The 18091-nt window shown below is 41.2% G+C and overlaps 1 protein-coding gene across 3 annotated transcripts in view; it reads right to left on the bottom strand.

Moving 5' to 3' along the window:
- The window catches only part of cadm1b (cell adhesion molecule 1b), a 162024-nt gene that overhangs the window by 49687 nt on the left and 94246 nt on the right, over positions 1 to 18091 (bottom strand). For all 3 annotated transcript variants that reach the window (XM_020614858.1, XM_020614859.1, XM_020614860.1), the window contains exon 2: positions 6368 to 6388. In XM_020614858.1, coding sequence (XP_020470514.1) covers positions 6368 to 6388 — 21 coding nt within the window. The remainder of the gene's footprint in view (positions 1 to 6367; positions 6389 to 18091) is intronic.

Below are 18091 nucleotides of genomic sequence, written 5' to 3'. Positions count from 1 at the left end.
GTGGCTGGGGTGGAGGAGGGGAGAAAGAGTGGGAGAGTTCAACAGAGAAGAGTAAGAGAGAGAGCAAGGAGAGATGAGCAGGGCTGGATGCTGTTTATGGTTAAGCTTTATCAGAGCCCTCCATCTGAGGTTCCATGTGACCAATGTGTGCTCAGTGTGCTCAGCGGCTCGGCTGTGTATCTCTGAATAAGAGTGCTGTAAGCATCTGAGTCACTCTCTGTACACCAGCATTGTTGCAACAGACAGGCCCTGGACCTTGTCATCGTAACTTACACCACACACCAAAAGCCTGGCTTTGTTTCCCCCGTCTTCCCAGAGAAAGAACAAGAGAATCAAAAGTCACCTTGTGCTATATTTATATGGCAGGAGCCAGAAATGCATAAGGAGAGTGGAGAATATGTTTTAATGCTTCAGATTCACACCAGGGGAGGAACAGCGCTCTCAGCCACAGCCCCAAGAAAACATCGGAAATGCATTTGCATGCCAGAGATGTCAGACACCTCTATTGCTTTTTGACATTTGAGGAAAAAAACACCTGCATTTTCAGATAGTGATAATGGGGATAGACAACTAAACTAACATGAATGAATTCTGTGAATGTGGCAAGCAATAAGAAATTAACCTCCTGTGGAGAAAAGCTGCTCGGACCTGTCTGATGCAATGAACTACCCATTTCATCCCACTCTGAAAGTTTAGTACAAAAGGAAAGTAATGGGTGAAAACAGAAAGCACATACAGTACAGCAGTCCATTAAAGGTTTAGAATCCAAGATAGGTTTTACAGTGCACTTGTTAATGTTCCTGAGCATAATGTAATAAAATAATATTAAACTGGACACAGACATGAACCAAATTAAATAGTTCAGCAGAAGGTGACAGTGATTCAGGTGCAGTGTTGACATGACATAGACACAGTAGTACCTCATAAAGTCCACTAGGGGCAGAATGGACAGCATTGACTGTGAATGGGGAAGGGTAGGGTAGGTACTTTATTGATCCCACAGTGGGGAAATTTCTGTGTTACAGCAGCAATAGAGAACAACTATCATAACACCATAAGAACAGACACCACCATAATGGGGGGGTATACTGTATAAATCAGTGCAGGGGTTCCCAACCTTTTAGCACTTTTTTCGTATTGACTTTCCAGCTCTCAGACTTGCTTTTATTCATGCTGATTTGGTAATTGCAACAGTAAGAAGAACACACACAGATCATCAAGATAAATCGGAATCTCTCAGCCTGATAATGCCAGACCAGAATGCTGATACCAGGTGATTCTGAAAAACCTGTACCTGGTCAGTGCCAGCATTTTTCTCACTTTCTGCAGTGTCTATGCAGGGCAACTACAGTATTGTTAAGGTTAGGGAACCATTGTGTTTACAGCAAATAAAGTAAAGTTAAAGCACTGGTACAGAATTAGCATATAACAGGCTTTAATAACTGCCTTTAAAGTCATATATTATTATTATTATTATTATTATTGTGCCTTTATCCTGGTGGTATCCCACTAGGCTGGGAATCAGTGTGAATGAATTAAGAAAGCTGAGTGAGTGACTATGTTTTGCTACATCCAAGTCACCATCCATAAATAAATAAATAAATGTAAAAAAATAAAGTGAAAGATCATTTTGAGCATCAAACCAAAATAATCATCATGTGGAGAGCTGAAATTTGTACTTTTGTAATGGTATCAAGTGTGCTAGAGCTCCTCTGCACATGTACTACGTGCTGCAGAAGATGAGGCGAAAGCGATATGAAGTGTTTTGATGTCTATTTTATTTCATTGCTGTAAAAGTAATATATTTGGCAGTCAAAACACAAACATGGAGCAGCCTCAAAGCAAGGTTATTCTGCTCCCAATCTGTTGGGAGAGAAAGGGAATGCAATAGATAAATTCTCCATAAGGTTTAGCAGCCCCAAGCAAGGTTGGTCCCCCTCCAATATCCTAGCCCAGGCTCATCTCCAATTCAAAACACACATAAATAACGTCGCTGTGATTAGCAATCCCATCAAAGCGAAAACAGACCACTTTGTGGAACATGGAGGGTTTTCGCAATTGGAGTAAACATTTTCAATTGCCTCAGCATCCTGGTCATGATTGGGTGCAAATGAGGAGAGGCAGTCATTAATTCTGGTTGGTGGGTAGGGGGGTGGAGGGGAGTGGGCAGAGGCATGGCACAGATGACTGGCTGATAAATTCACACTCATTCCAGCAGCTGTCTGGAAGAGTAAAGTGCCTGTATCTCTACACATGGCTGCCCTCCTGTTCCTGCATCACAACATACTGAATGAAACAGTCCGAGGGAAATACAGACCTTCAAAAGTCTGTGCGCTCTCTGAGGGGATCTACAATCTGGCATCGAGTGTCTGGCATGGAGACTCTGCTCATCAGCCATATTCAAAATGCAAAACAGCACCAACCCGAACCAATTTTAACAAAAAGTCGACAAAATCGGGAAATATTAGTGGCTCCTCAATCAAAAGTTGGGACAGAGCACCTTTGAATTAAGTTGGCTCTGGCTTTGAACTTATCTCTCTTGTTTTCACATCAAAAGACATGAAAGAAGCAGCAAAAAGCAGGACAGCTAGGCCACAGTTCCTCTCCCTCGAGTCTGCGGCAGTTGTTCCTTTCAAGGAACAACCAGGACTACAGACAGTCATTAACAATAAGTTTCACCCTGTCCTTCTCTGATGCTGCCTTTTCATTGTTGTGTGTCTTTATCCCACTCAGTCATTAAACCCTGATCCTCCTGATGAAATGCTGCCCGTAGGGTGTTCACACGTAAGAAGCCTTCTGTCTCAGGATATAATTAGCAAGGTGCCATTTCTCCAAGACCCTTTGCATGAGAAGGTTTCAAAAAATTTCATACCCACTAATTTGAACATCTTTTTTTTAACCAAAGATAAACTCTCTTAGAAGCTGTGTGCCACTGTTTGTGTGATAATGCTAAAAGCATAACTAGAAAACAAGTTGAGGAAAACTTTCTCTTCTTTTTTCAACTGAAACATTGCAAGGTATTGTTTTTCTGACATTAATGAAACGGTTGATATGGTGTAATGACTGGATGCCACTTTCTAATGGGGTAATCTTCGTAAAGAATTGATAAATCATAACTAATGTGTGTTGTTAACTGAAGCTTTAAATTTCAGTTTGAAGCCACTATTAAGACTGAAAAAAATCCCTTTGAATTTCCCTTTCAGAAATGAGCTGGGGAAGACCTGGCCCAAAAGCCATTTATTAACAACTTATTAAGCATGTGCAGTTTTAACATATTACCACCAACTGAAGTAATTAACAAAGTTATTGGTATTTGTTATACATAAAGAATAAATGGGCCAGTGGGATTTTTCACAACCTGGCAGCCCATAATAGATGCATAGCTAACTTATAACTGATTTGTAAAGCATTAGTAAATTATTTATTTAACAACTATAAAGCATTTGTTACAACTCATAAACCTACATGTTCGTAAAAGTACCTCCAAAGGACTCACAACACCATTAACCCTTTAAAATATTAAATGGTTTTGTTTATTACATTAGGAACGCCAAGCCCAAATTTGGGGCACCAAGCCCTGAAGAAGAAAGAAGATTTAGTTTTGCAATCTTGTTATTTATTAGAAAGTGATACCAGTAAATGTGTTTCCTTACATTTTTACTTATTTTGCCTGCAATCTAATAATACCAAACCACATCATTACTTAATTCATAGTAACCTCACACCATGGTTAAAAAGAAAATACCACAAAGAGCTGAGAGGTTAGCACACCTTGTTTCTGTGAGGTGCTAGCTTGCACTCTGAGCTGAAAGGAGGAGACACAGCACACTCACAACTCACTTTCCTGAAGAAGACAATGAGTGCTGAAAGAGCTAAATGTTGTTTGAATAAAATGTATAACCCGAGCCAATACGATACAAATATTTTGTCTACCCTCTTGCTTGGGCAAGGACAGGACTCAGAGATGCATTAAGGTCAGAGTTTCTCATATGTGCATGGTTTGATAGGTTAAGGTTAAAGAATAGTGTACAAAATCATTATATGTGCATTTGAGGTTAGGTTAAAAATGGTGTTGCTTATTATGGGGCCCTAAAGATTTATGATGACATGGCCTGATGTCTCCTTACTAGGGCCAAATAATAGTTAAATATCATTTAATGTGAATATTGATCTTCCATAGGAAGGCTCATTCATTCTTTGGCACATGTAACTGTGCATCATCAACTTTACACAAGCATTTTACTGTGAACAGTTATTTACAAATTATTTTTATTTTACAACATTTTTTATTTGTGAATATTTCTTAATGAATAATTTTAAGCCATGCTGGTGGCTCTAGGAGTCGTCCATCAGTTGGTCAGTCCACAATGTTTAGTGCCAAATGTTAACATGGTGAACACAGGAAACATTATAGGCCCTATCTTGCAACAAACACATGGTGTGCAGTGTGGGTAGTGCGTGTTTCCTAATGTCCTACCTGTGCAATTATCGTTTTCATGACATGTGCATCATGTTGCCTTTTTACCAAGCAGCAGACTGTTTGAGGCTAGTGTGTCTGCTGCATGTGATGTGTTGCTGGTTAACAAGCGGATTAACAATCCATGATGTTATTGTCAGTGCTACGCTACCTGTTGGAATTAATTACACTGCTTTGGGACTGTGTGTGTTTTTGTGGGGGAAGATGCAGTGACCACCGGTTGGATTTACCAACCTTGGAGCTACTTGAAAGGGAGTGATGTTTCCACTACTTGGTGGGACTTAATGGTAAGTTTAAAAAAACCCATATTGCATGTCTGTCAATGCCTTGTTTCTGTAACATTAGAGAGATTTGTTTTAAGGCTGGAGTAGTTACTATGTCTGCATTATACCAGTTAAAATATGGGGTTTCTCAATTACCTGCTTTGTTTAGAGTGTTACACATCTCTTTTCATCAGTACATATACCATTGTTTACCTATCTATGGAGGAGAAATTCATATTAATTAATGCTGCTGTGGTTCATAGTGCTGTTCACTTTCAACACAACACATGCAGTAGGAGCAGTGCACGTTCATGACCTATCCTCTCATTTTTAGGAGGAGGCCCTCGGGTTTTATCATTGTTAAATAACTACAGACTATTTGGTGTTAAGATGGGTGCAAAGCTAATCTAGAGGTATCCAAGATTAATTATTAAAACATGAAATGGCTGGAAATGAGCAAAATGAGCATGGCATGGGCTCTTTAAAGGGGATGTGAGGTTACACACTGATTGGATAATTGCCCAAAACACACCTCTGCCTTAATGAGGAGATCAAGTACAGCCATTTTGCTACTTGCATGGGTGCTCATTGTCAAATTACCAAAATGAATGTGAACACACCCATACACCACTTGCGCTAATACATTTTGATCAGATGCTGTGGATCCTAAAAATAGGCCCCTATATCTGCTGACATAACACAATGTACATAACACATAATGTGACATAACACCAGCATATTAGCATCGTTATTGTGTGCATGTTAGCTGGCTGCCATTAGCCTTTAGCTCTTAGTCCTGTTTTACCTAAGTAGAGCGCTACAGGGCTTCTTGCATGGCAGTAGTCTCTTTGGTTGTTTTCACTATTTCAGATAGTGATAACCAGCTGTGTTCATTTTTGCTGTTGGTATAGTCAAAATTGTTTGCACTGTTTGTTGCCTGTTAATACTGCTTATTTTGTTATATTACACAGCCTTATGTTGGTTTACTGTTTACTTGCCCCTTGCATGGGGATATGTACATACACATTGAGAGCCGATGTACCAGAGTCAGATTCTTCGTGTGTCCGACACACCTGGCCAGTAAAGCAGATTTTGAGATTCTGATTCTGAATTGGTATATCATCATAATGTCATAATATAAAACTGAGATATAAAAGGTTCAGCGGATAACGTATAAGAGAGACCTTTTGGATTATATTCTCTGGGTTGTGTTAAATGGGTTAAATTACTGCTCTCTACTTGAAGAACCACTAAGTTACATTTCAAACTACAGGCTGCATCTGACTCTCAGTGGTTTGGTGAATGACCTTTGAGTATTGCTCTAAATGCATGGTGAAATTTGTGAAAACCCACCAGCCAACTAACATGGCATCCAAGCAGGCAGTACAGAAATGGACACCTGGCATTACATGTGCAAACTGTTGATTTGAGAATTAAGAGTAAAAAAGCTTGGCTCAACACTGTGCGTGTGTGACTATCTTCTCCTTCCTGAAAATAAAACACCAACATAACCAACCATTCATGTAAATATGCACAGATGAACAGACTGTGGTGGACAGCCAAACAACAGACGCAGTCAGAAGCAAGCACTTAGAGATGAACAGCAGGTAGCAAAAAGAAAGAGTACCTGTCACGGTTTCAGCAGCTCCTGTTGCAGCGCAGGCGAGGACGAGAGCAAAAGAGAAGAAAACAGACAGGTTGTGAGACAGGATGCAAGCAAAAAGCCACACTCCACTGGTAACAAAAATGTATTCGTAATTTCTAAATAAGGCTGTCGAAATTCATTAAATTCAAGCTCCATATGCTATTTGTGTAATTTTCCACCAATTAGAAGAAATACAAAAGGCATCATAACGAGCAATTTTTACAATCCACTCACTCTATTTTTCAACAGGTGTGTACGATCCAGACATAATGAGCCATTTTTCTCTCATCATCCATTTCCCCTGAGTGCTGCATTAATATGGAGGAACAGAGGGAATATGTGGACCTTGTTTTTTCTCCCTCTCCTATCCCTGATTGAGATTCCAGCCAGCCCCGCTCTGGAGCAGCCACTGCCTGGAGACGTTCCCCTCGGACCCGCGGTGTATCCTGGAGAAGAGAGCACCCGTTCGGAACGGTGCCCACCCAAACTGGCATCTCACAGGGCATGGGAGACTGGCGTGTTCCCAAGTCCCTGCAGCAGCGCTCAGGGCCTGTACCCTCGGGAGAGCTTCCATCATTCATTGTCTGCTTTCAGAGCCCCCTCCCCCACCTCCACCATCCCCGCACTCTGCCGCTGCACACCCATACCTACATTTTTATATTTCACACACCATCTTTTATTATATTGACATTTCACAAAGACTTTGGGGCTTTTCAACTCTGGCTGTGAGTAATGTGAGCATCTGCTCCAAGCGTACAGTATGCTGAAGCAACTGCCTGTCATTGCCGGCATAATAAGGGTGTAAGGTATGACACATGTCCTTGTTATATCCTTTTGTGCATTTTCAATGTGTCAGCAATTTCCTCAGGACAAAAAAAAGTGTGAGTGACAAATCACACACGATGGAAAACAAATTTTGAACATTGTCCAGGAAGTGCTGCTGCTGAACATTATTCACTGGCTTAAGCCTCTGCTTCTTTAAAACGTCAAGTGTCAGTCAAAAAATTGTCTTTATTATGTGATACTTCAATATAATGAGACTTCTGGGGCAATTCTGCTTCAGCTGAAAGTGATTTGGACAAAAAGAGACCATGAGTGGTAGAGGTTGATAGCCAGACTCAAACTCCAGCTTGAATGAGCACACCGCGCGTGTCCCAGTCCAACCAGCCCTGAGGACAGCCCATAATGAGGCTTTTGAGCTGCTTTAATTGCCAGGTAATTATAATGTTGTAGCAACATTATGTAAATGACTCATTATCATCTTGTGTGTGTAGTATATCTGCCCTCGTTTTATGTTACTCTGTCTGGACTGTAACCCAGAAAAATGTATCATGCTGATAGCGGGGCATCTCAGTGTTTAATCTTGTCGACAGAGACCTATATCTAAACAGAGAGACTTGTGATATAGTGTGGTGACACCTTCCCTAACCCTTCAGTATGATCCACTTCCTGCTGGTGGCCCCTGAAGGGGCTATAAATAGCATTGTGGTGGCGGCAGTGTGCCTGCCATGCTCCCCTTTTCTCCTCTGCATCTTCAACACATTAGGTAAAAGTTATGAGGTGCCAGCTCGCCTGTGATTAGATGTCATGGCTGTCGCTCTGCTTAGACTGTGCTGATAGACAGATTTCTGGGGGAATGCGTGCGATGGCATTCGTGCGAGTGCAGCCGCTGCACCAATCTGTCAATCATGCAGGATGAGAGTAGGCAGGCCAGCCGTCCTCCAAATAATGTCTGTCCTTGTCTCCTCACCTCTTCTCCTTTTCATCTAAATCTCATCCTCCTGTTCCGCACTTCGAGCAGCATTATGTTTGGAAACAGAAAAGTGGAACATTTCCTGCTCTCCACCAACAGTGATGCGACATTTCCTGTTGGAAACACACTCACTCGCTCCTTTTCTATAGGAAGCGAGGCTCAAGCACTCTGGTATTCAGGCATCTGTGTTGAACCCATTGCCACCCCAGTGAATTCATAATACTCTGCACTATTTTTTAGTCAGCAAGGCAACCTAAGATCTCTGGAGACTGGATGTCTGCGAAGTAAGAGTGGCACACAGCCTCCCTCTCTGTCACTGCTGCTCAGTAAAGGCAGTGGGGTAACACTAATGAGGCAACATTTCTTCTCAATACTAGTGTGATGCCTTTGAATTAATGTTCTTCCTTTCAGGTAAAAAACCTCCCTTGCTTATTTATGCTCATGATTTGCAGTGCGTTACATGTCACCCAAGCGTATGATCGCACTGCATAAGAGGACCACAAGAGTTGGAGGTAGGAGCTCTGTGAAGGTCTCCATAGAGATCCACTTTGTGAGTGTGTGTGTGTGTGTGTGTGGACCTATGCTGTCTTACTGTGTGTAGCCCATTTAATTAGAGGGATCAGAGGTGGCTTCAGAGGTGGGCATCAAACTTTTTCTCTTCATGGAAATCAGATGGAGAAACGAGCTCCTGCAGGGTGAACCCGGTACACACAGATGAATTCTGAGGTCAGGACTTTAACAAAAGAAACACTTTCACACAGAAACTTTCAACTCATCCATCCTCATTACAAACACACACTGGAGCTGCAACCATTCATTGATTAGCTGACCAATGGAACATTTGTCAGCAACAATTCTGACAATCAATTAATCATTAATTTTTAAACAAAAATATCAAACACTCATAGACTTCACCCTCTTGTCCATAATATTTTTTGGAACTTGTAGTACGATGTCACAGTAAAGGGAATACAATTGGAGTCTGGGTTCTTTGTTCAACACAACAGTTTCAATGTCCTAAACCCAGTTTAAACTTGGGCTTAGGACATTTGTGTCAGCCACTCTTTTCCACACTGTTTTCTGACATTTTAGAACATTGGGGTATTATCATATGAAAACAATAATTAGTTGCAGGCCGACTGCTTAAGCCAGTAAGGTTGAACGCTCCAGAAAAAGCTCCGAGGTGGAGCCTATGATAGGATTACTAAATTTTAAGCCAACGAGACTGAGAAGTACTAAATGTGCTTTGGATAAAATCATAAGATCACTTGTATCAGACTCCACCCACTGATGAAGACTGCATGATACAACTGAAAGTACATGTCCTTACATAAGGATATGTACAAACACATTGAGAGCCGCTGTACCAGAGTCAAATTTGTCGTTCGTTCCAACACACCTGGCCAATAAAGCTGATTCTGATTCTAAAAGCTTTGGAAAAAGTTCAAATGTTTATGGAGGCTTTAACTTTAATAGCTCATGCATTTGTACAACCTCAGAAGGTTGTAAAGATAGTTGTTTTGTGCTTTATTAAATCACAGCACTAATTTGGTGCATTTTATTTACACACTTGACCTACTTCTTTTATTATCAGCTGTCAGGTACAGTTTAATCCAGAGCAACCTGTCTGTCAGATATCAGAAAGTGCTCACCTGTAAACACTACTGGGAATATTCAGATTAATCCTCCCCAGAGTCAACCGCAACATGTTAATCTTGTAGGTTTACACGAGATGCAAAGCATGTTCCTGCTTGATAAACTTAATAAAAAGAAGATTTGGTAAATATCCCCATGGAGGTTAATTGCTCACTGTAGACTCTGCTTTGTACACATCCACTCTATGACCTGAATGCTTATGTTGAACTCCTGAACAGTCAGGAGGACAGAAGTAGCTGAATACAGCTTTTATGTTTGGAGATTAAGGGATAAGCCTGCAGAAATGCTGGCAGATAAAAAGGTGACATATTGAATTCGGTGCTTTGAGTGTCTACAATTGCACATCAATAGCAATAGATGAATATTCTTATGAATAAAATGCAAAAATTAAAACATTTCTGCATCAGTAATATATTGTCTCTGTAGCTGACAACAAAAAGAAAGAAAAAGCTAACAGCAACAGTCGCTTTAATGTCAGCTCTGCACAGCTCAGGTAGTGTTCGTCTCTCAGTGTGTCAGGAAAAAAAGAGCGCTAACACGTTTCTGATGACTGTAGATGCCAGGATCCTGTTCCACACAGCTTCACATGACAGAGCTCCTCCTTATACACACATAAAATGACATCAAAATGCAGAAATAAAAGTGAAGTAAAAAATAAAAGTCATGGGTTGGCTAATATCATGGTGACACATATATTAAAATGTAAAGCTGACATAATGAAACGGGACAATTCTGCTGGGCAGGATGCCTCAAATCAACATAATGTGAGGCAGACAGAAGCTTATTTTAAGACATGATTAAGTCATGCTGATTGTGACAAATGCAGTAACTTCAGAGGTTTATAAATCACCAGCCAACTGCATTCGCTGGGAGGTACAATGATTTCCTTTTTCCTACTAGGCACAATCATCCACTCTGTTATGTTAACAAGACCGGTTGACTAAGCATGGATTTAAGAGTAGCAGCAGCAGTGCGCTTTATACCCGAAACCATGCCGCACCTTCCTGCTTAAAGTTGAAGCAAAGCTTAACCTCTGGCAAAATGACACACCGCATCTCATTCAGACTGTCTATTTTAGGTGACGCTGCATCTTTTTGTTTTTCTCCTCAAAGGCAGCGAGGACTCTTTTCAGTCCCAGTGTCAGCTTTTGAAAGAAAGTGCTGTGTTTGTTACCACAGGAGACGAGCCGAAGCTCTGGTTCTACCCGGATTAAAATGCATGCAGAATGTTTTGAACTAAAGTCTCCTGAGAGTCTTAAAGAAGGAATTTCTCTTGCTATTGAGGAGACACTGTAATGTCTCATCTATAGCCTGGTCTCTTGTCAAGAAAACTCACACGAGCAATGTTCACAGAAATAATGGCGGTTATTTGAGGATGCACTTTCTTGCCTATCTGCCAGCATATCTGCTTACTCACTGTGACTGTGTGTACTGTACATCTACACAAGTGTTTCTGTGTGTGTGTGTGTGTTGGTGTGTGTTGGTGTGTGTGTGTGAGGGGTAATTAGGACATTAGGAGAAGCTCCTGACAGGCTTGTCATCGCCACAGCCTGCCCAGTGGAAAGGAGGTGGTCAGAGGGGTAAGTGGGGGTCCAGCAGGGTCAAGAGACAGCTGCTGCACCACCACTCACTGTCTGGAAGCTCTCAGAGAATATTAAACCAACCGGGGCCTTGGCCAAGATGCTCCCTCATTTATGGAATACACAAAGCCTCTTCACAGAGAGGTAGCAATTAATTTAGTAATTTATGCCGCTGTTATAAAAGTGCTATTGTTGTTTTTATCCTGAAACATGAGAACATAAACACAAAAAGCCCAAAATAAATAATTTTGAGGTTGTTTTGTAAATCAGTGAATTTAGAACACAAGGATTGTTGTTCTCATTTTTACACTCGCACTCACACTTTTTTTTTTCCTGATGATAAATCTGTGTGGTCTCACACCTCCTGTGTATCTGTCTCCAGCAGAGAGGAGCTCTATTATTACAATATGAATCGTATTAAACACATCCCCGAAAGCTGATGACCTCAGCGCTGATATACCATTAGTTGTATAGATGGATGATTATCATCACAACAATAACACAGCTACTTTTCTGCTCCACTCTCCCTAACACCTGTGCCCATTTTATGCTTGCCTCTGCTCATATACTCATAATCACATCTATCAGCCCAAAACGTTAACTGCATCCGGGGACGCTAAACACGTCCATTTGTTTGCAGTTGTAATGTCTTTTGTGCGCCTCAATCAGGCACCTGTCAGACACACACCTGCTACCTCAGTGCTAAAAGAAAAGGCAGAGGGAAGGCCTTTTGTTTCCGCACAGAGTTTATAATCAGTACGTTGTTTCCAATCTTCTTCCACCATTTTTCAATTTCCCATTTCCCTTTTCTCAGTCAAATCACTGCTATCAATCAGGTGCGTGTATGAGGGAGAGGAGAGCGAGAAGGGGTGTGTGTGTGTGTGTGTGTGGGTTAGAGAGCGAGAGAGAAAGGGGGAAGTTCCTTGATGGAACCATCTCCAGCCCTAGGCCTCATTAGTCAGAGACTGCAGGAGGAAATGTGTATGTGAATGTGAGCAGCGTGTGTGTGTTTGTGTGTGTGTGTGTGTGTGTGATAGAAATGAATTCTGGTAGAGTGTGTCTGTCAATATGAGGCCATTTAACATTCCCCCCTTTCCATCCAAATGATGCACAGCGGACATTATGCTCTCTATTTGAGTTCCTCTCAATGGATACTCAGCCCAGTAAGTTCTATTATATTTTGCCCTTTCCCTCCACTGTGCTTACTGATATCATGGTAGAAGATGACCTATAACGTCTCAAAACAATTTCTGTGCAACCATAACAACAACTTCTCCATATCAGCATGCCTTGCAGTGAAAACATCTCAGAAATGGGTGCAGCTGACTGATGTGGTAGTCAATACGAATCAAGCCATAACAGCTGCATAGGCACAAGCTGTATTGATCTCATGTGACAAAAGGAGCTTGCAGTGCATTGACATCTTCGAAGAGAGACAACTTAGTCACTCACCGAACACGCCGGCGATCACAGCAGAAAAACCACAAAGTCTTCTGTTAACATTCATGAGGCACAAATTAGGCAACAAATACAAACAGTGAATAAAGGATGAGCAAACACAACGGGTCCAGATTATTGCCAACATGGCAATATGCTCCGTGTTTTACTGAGTGTATTGATTATAAAAGAGATCTATTTGAAGTGACCGTACAAAATGGCAACAATAGTAAATTCACAATGGCAGGGTAATATATGGCTTCACTGCTTTCATTTATTCACAGCTTGACATTTCCTCCCTTCCACAGAGTGTGCTCTAACTGTGTGCCAATGGCCACATCATTTAGACTAGACCCACATGAATATTTAACATTAGTGCCTGGCTCGTAGCTCGCAGAAAATGAATTATTTTTAGTGGGCTTTGCAGAGGCACCGTGAAAAACCCTCGCTCTGGTGATGAATCGCTGGAGAGTTTATGTTGTATTAAGCGGGCAAAACAAATGGCTATCAATCATTTGAAGCTTTCCATGCTTGCCAGCTATGCATCTCGTCCCCCCTTTCAGATATTCTGTTGGTTTTCTGTGGAATCAGCTGCCAGCACTGGGTGTGTAAAAAAAAAAAACAGAGGGTCAGCCTTGAGTTCACTGGTGTTTGAGGAAGACAAACTAGGAATGTGTTACAGTATGAATGTATATACATTTCAAAAACAATACATTAATTGATTTAAAAACACTGTTGAGCTCCACAGTTTGCAAGCTTTATTATTTTACCTGTGATAACAAAACCATTTCAAGGTAACAAAGGAAAAAGTGAAAAACCCCTAGTAGCTTGAACAATGTTTTGGGAGATAATTTTTTACACCAAGCTTTATGTCTTAAGAAGGGATGCAGCTTTCAATAACTTCCAATAACTGAGCAATCATTAGTTCTATACAATGACAGAATAGAGAGGAAACAATTCTTGTTATAATATTAAAAATCTGCATTACATATTGTCCTCAAAGTGACATATTCAGATGTCCTATTCTCTCCAACCAACAGGCCAAAAGAGAATTAATTTCCTACGATATGGAACGGAGAACGGCAGCAAACATAGTGACATTTCTGGTCATGCAGTCCTAGGTCACCTAACATTCGCCCATATCTGATTTGGAGCTTCAATGACCAAAGAACAGAGGTGTCAATACTGACTATTGCTAAAAAACCATGTTTATAACCATACAATGTCACAATATGACATTAAATGACTCAGAATACACTGGTAAGCTAGTGTCATGCTAAAGATCAATGAAAAGTAAAAACTGAATTGTGTACTTATTGACTGTAGGGAAGGGTTCAGATTACTGTCAGAGTGAATTGTCTTTTGTACTATCTGCTTAAAATGATGTCATTAGGTATCACAAACAAGTCTATTAAGATCACTGCCACATCCTGTGATGCAAAGGTACAAGTGCAAATCAATAAATAAATAAATAAATAAATAGCGCTAAATTAACAGGGTAGGAGCTCATACCTAAGAGTGCATGAAGAGGCAGTTCTTGTTGATGATTAAACAGCTCTTCACACTTCCCCTACCTGCTTTGAGTCATTTTATTTGATTGGCTATGTAATTACCTTAACATTGGTTAATTGCTAGTTAATTTTCCTCTCATAGCAATCATATAACCCTTTAGTGTGTCAATCAGTCTTTTAAAAATCATGTCAGTCAGCTAAAATCTACACAAACAAGTGTCCAAACAGAGGTGTGACAGAGTTTACAGATTCTCGGATTACTTGACAGTTTCATTAAAGCAGATTATGGTGACCCCGAAGTTTTAATCTTCCAGATAAACTGAGGCTGTTTTTACACCCGTCCTCTAGGATGCACTTCATTTCCAACAGCATCCAACCTGAGATGGGATTTGGCCTCTCTTCAATACAATCTGAATTGCCTCAATTGATTAAACAGAAACTGGCAGGCTGAACAGAGCAGAGCAGAGTACAACCATGTCCACACAGCCACTGGCGACTGTGGACACAAGATTGAGGGTAAGATATCTGAGAGTGGCCTGGCACTAGAGTCACAGAGACAGTCCTGCTTACTTGAGGGGGGGGCAAATTGGAGACAGACTGGGTGGCTTTGCCTCTGTGTTCCCTTCTGGTTAATATTTTATGGATGTGTGATACAGTTGAGATGACAGTTTGAGATGACTGAGAGTTGGCATGCAGGCACCAAGAGTTCCGCGATTTATTAGACGAGAGGGAATGCGGCACAGGGGAGAGTGAGGCTGAATGTGAGAAATGTGTTAGTAGCTGTTAATGTAGGGAGTCTAAAAATGACTAAAGGTTGTGCTCATACGGTACCTGTATGCATGCATGTGTGTGTGTGTGTGTGAGATGAGTGAGTGCTATCCACAACCCAAGCCCATTAAAAGTAGAGGCACCGGCGGTACAGATGTGTCTCTCTCTCTGAGCCCAACATGAAACACAGGAAACGACCTCTTTGATCATTACCTACCTGTCAGTCTGCCCTCCACAGGGACCGACTGTTAAGACTGCTGATGTGCTGCACTGACAGGCCCGAAACACACATGCAAACTCAAACACATTGAGAAAAAAAAAAAAAAGCAGAACCTCTGTGAGTCTGACTGGTGTTGGCATTCAAACCCATCCCCAAGGAGGTATAACCATGACGACCAGTAGTGTGGGCAAAGAGCAGGTTTATTAGACTATATTTGGATTCCAATTAGCCTCAGTGACTGTGAGACTAGCTGGGGTCCACATTCACATTCTTACAAATGGGCAATTTAGTCTACAATCCCTGTGAGTGTATGTTTGTCGAATGTGGGAGGAAACAAGCAGAAGCCCATGTGATCAAAGGGAGAGCATAACTAGTGAATAGTGAGTGAAAGGCAAACAAGTTTGTCCAAGTTCATTTGCTTGACTTTTTGGCTTCTACAGTCGATATCCTATGACCTGCGGAGATATTATTTGTAGACAAACAAAAAGACATAGAAAGGACATAGACAGGGTCGGCCGCCCTTCCTTCTGTGATTTAACCATTGCACCACCCAGCCTTTAAACCACCTCATGCTACAGTGTTCCTGTGTTGGCTCAAAAGCTTTAAAAAAAGGGGAATGTAGACTTTCTGTAACACACTTTGTGTTATCAGCTTTGTTTTTCCCACTATAGGAAAATATAAAAAGAATATAATAACAAAGTCAGAATGTTCTTAAAGCACCCTTAAAGGGTCAGATCAACCAACTTACAAAAAAATAGCCATCCTGGTTTTATTTACTAGCATTTGGAAATATGCATGTGAGATAACATTTGTGGAGTTCACAAAAATAAAAATAAAAATAAAACCCAGTCACCAGACAAACAAGTCAGCAAAACCATCTATTTATGTTTAGAGGCAAATTTCTACAGTACCTGTCCACAGCAATCAAAGTATTGTTGAGATTAAGAAATAGTCTTGGCATTGGTAAATAAACTGTTGATAAGGCATGCTTCCAGTTAGGCAGCTAGAAAAACACTAGGTTATTAATCTCAGTGTTGCTCTTTCAGCTACTCCACACTGTTTGGAGGTGACAACAGTCGATTACTGCGACATACTGCACATGTAAATTGGCACAGACTTTCTGATGGATCCCCTTCCTCATGCAACCCTGCCCTATTATCTGGGCTTGGGACCAGCACATAGAGTGCAGTAGTGTGTGCAACCCCAGTGGCTGGGTGTAGCCAAAGCACCTGGCATTCCCAGGTGGGAATCTGTCCAAGTACTAACCAGACCCAACTCTGCTTAGCTTCTAAAATCAGGCATTACCAGGGTGGCATGGATACATAACATCATCTTGGTGCAAACAAAACCTAAAAAATATAGAAAGTACACTACACACAAAATTCTATTAAATGTCTTTCCACTGTATTAAAGTGGCAGAAATAATGTTAAGGTTAGATTTTTATTTATTTATTTAACCAGGATAGCCCACTGATATTACAAATCTCTTCTACAAGAGAGACCTGACCTATCAAAAACTCAGGGCAAACCATACTAAAACTAACTATATGACTATCAACACTTAAATAAAGTGAAAAAATATGTTTTTTATGTAATTTCGGTGACCCGGGCCACTAAGGCTATGCTACTACAAAAATATCAGCAGTAAAACTGACTACACACTGTGCTGTACAGAGACCTGCTGCAAATGCAAAATGAACTTTGCTAACCAACTCCCAGTGCAAGACTGTCTGAAAGTGTCCTGATATACTGCATCTCTGCCTTCTGTCACCTTTGTTGGTATGTGTGGGTTAACAACTGCTGGTCAGCATTTTCAAAAGGAATCCTTCAGAGACTTGGCTTGCTAAGCTTGTCAGGGGAATACTGCACCTTTATGATCAATCAAACAGTTTCTAAATCCTCATTCCCTCTGCTGCCTGCCACTTTTTCACCACAGTCCCTGTTAGTCTTGTTCTCTGATTTTTCTGTCATCGTTTCCAGTTCCCATAGGTTAAAGTTACCTCTTTAATTCCATACAGAGCGGAGGTGGTGCTCATCAGATGGTGCAGGAATCACAGTCTCTTCTAAGATGTAGGGGAACCCAAGCAGATTGTGACTGACTTTAGAAAATACTGTGCTCACCACCGCCCCCTGACAATCAGAGTCAACAGCACCAAATTCCTGGGGGTGCATATTGATGACAAGCTCTCCTGGACTACTAATACTGTATCACTGGCAAAGAAGGCTCAGCAGCGTCTCCACTGACAAAGTCAAGTGTCCCTCCCCCAATCATGATTATATTTTACAGGGGCGGCATTGAGAGCATTCTGACAAACCTTATCACTGTCTGGTACAGCAACAGTAACATCTTTGATCAAAGGACCTTACAGAGCATAGTGAAGAAAGCAGAAGGAATCATTGGCTCCCCTTGCCATCACTGCAGAACACTTTCAAAAGACCATGTGCACACAAAGCCACCAGAATCACCACTGAACTCTCCCACCCCTCCCACAGCCTTTTTACTCTCTTGCCATCCGGAAAGAGGTACAGGAGCATCTGAGCCAGAACTGCTCGACTCCTCAATAGCTTTTCCCCCCAGGCCATTAGAACTCTAAATGCACTACTGCTACTCCCTTCCATCTACTATTACCGACTGCATCCGAAACCATACGGAAGTACAGAAACTTATTAATAAATACACACTGTATATTGTGACTGTAAATACAAATAGAGTCAATTAAATAAACAGCATATGTATGTGTGTGTGTGTGTGTATATGCCTCAGTGTTTGGTGAAAATGTCA

The sequence above is a fragment of the Monopterus albus genome, unplaced genomic scaffold (genome assembly GCF_001952655.1).
Source record: "Monopterus albus unplaced genomic scaffold, M_albus_1.0 scaffold152.1, whole genome shotgun sequence".
Classification (NCBI taxonomy): domain Eukaryota; kingdom Metazoa; phylum Chordata; class Actinopteri; order Synbranchiformes; family Synbranchidae; genus Monopterus; species Monopterus albus.
Note: the sequence above shows the minus strand (reverse complement) of the source record. Positions and strands in the feature narration are given on the sequence as shown.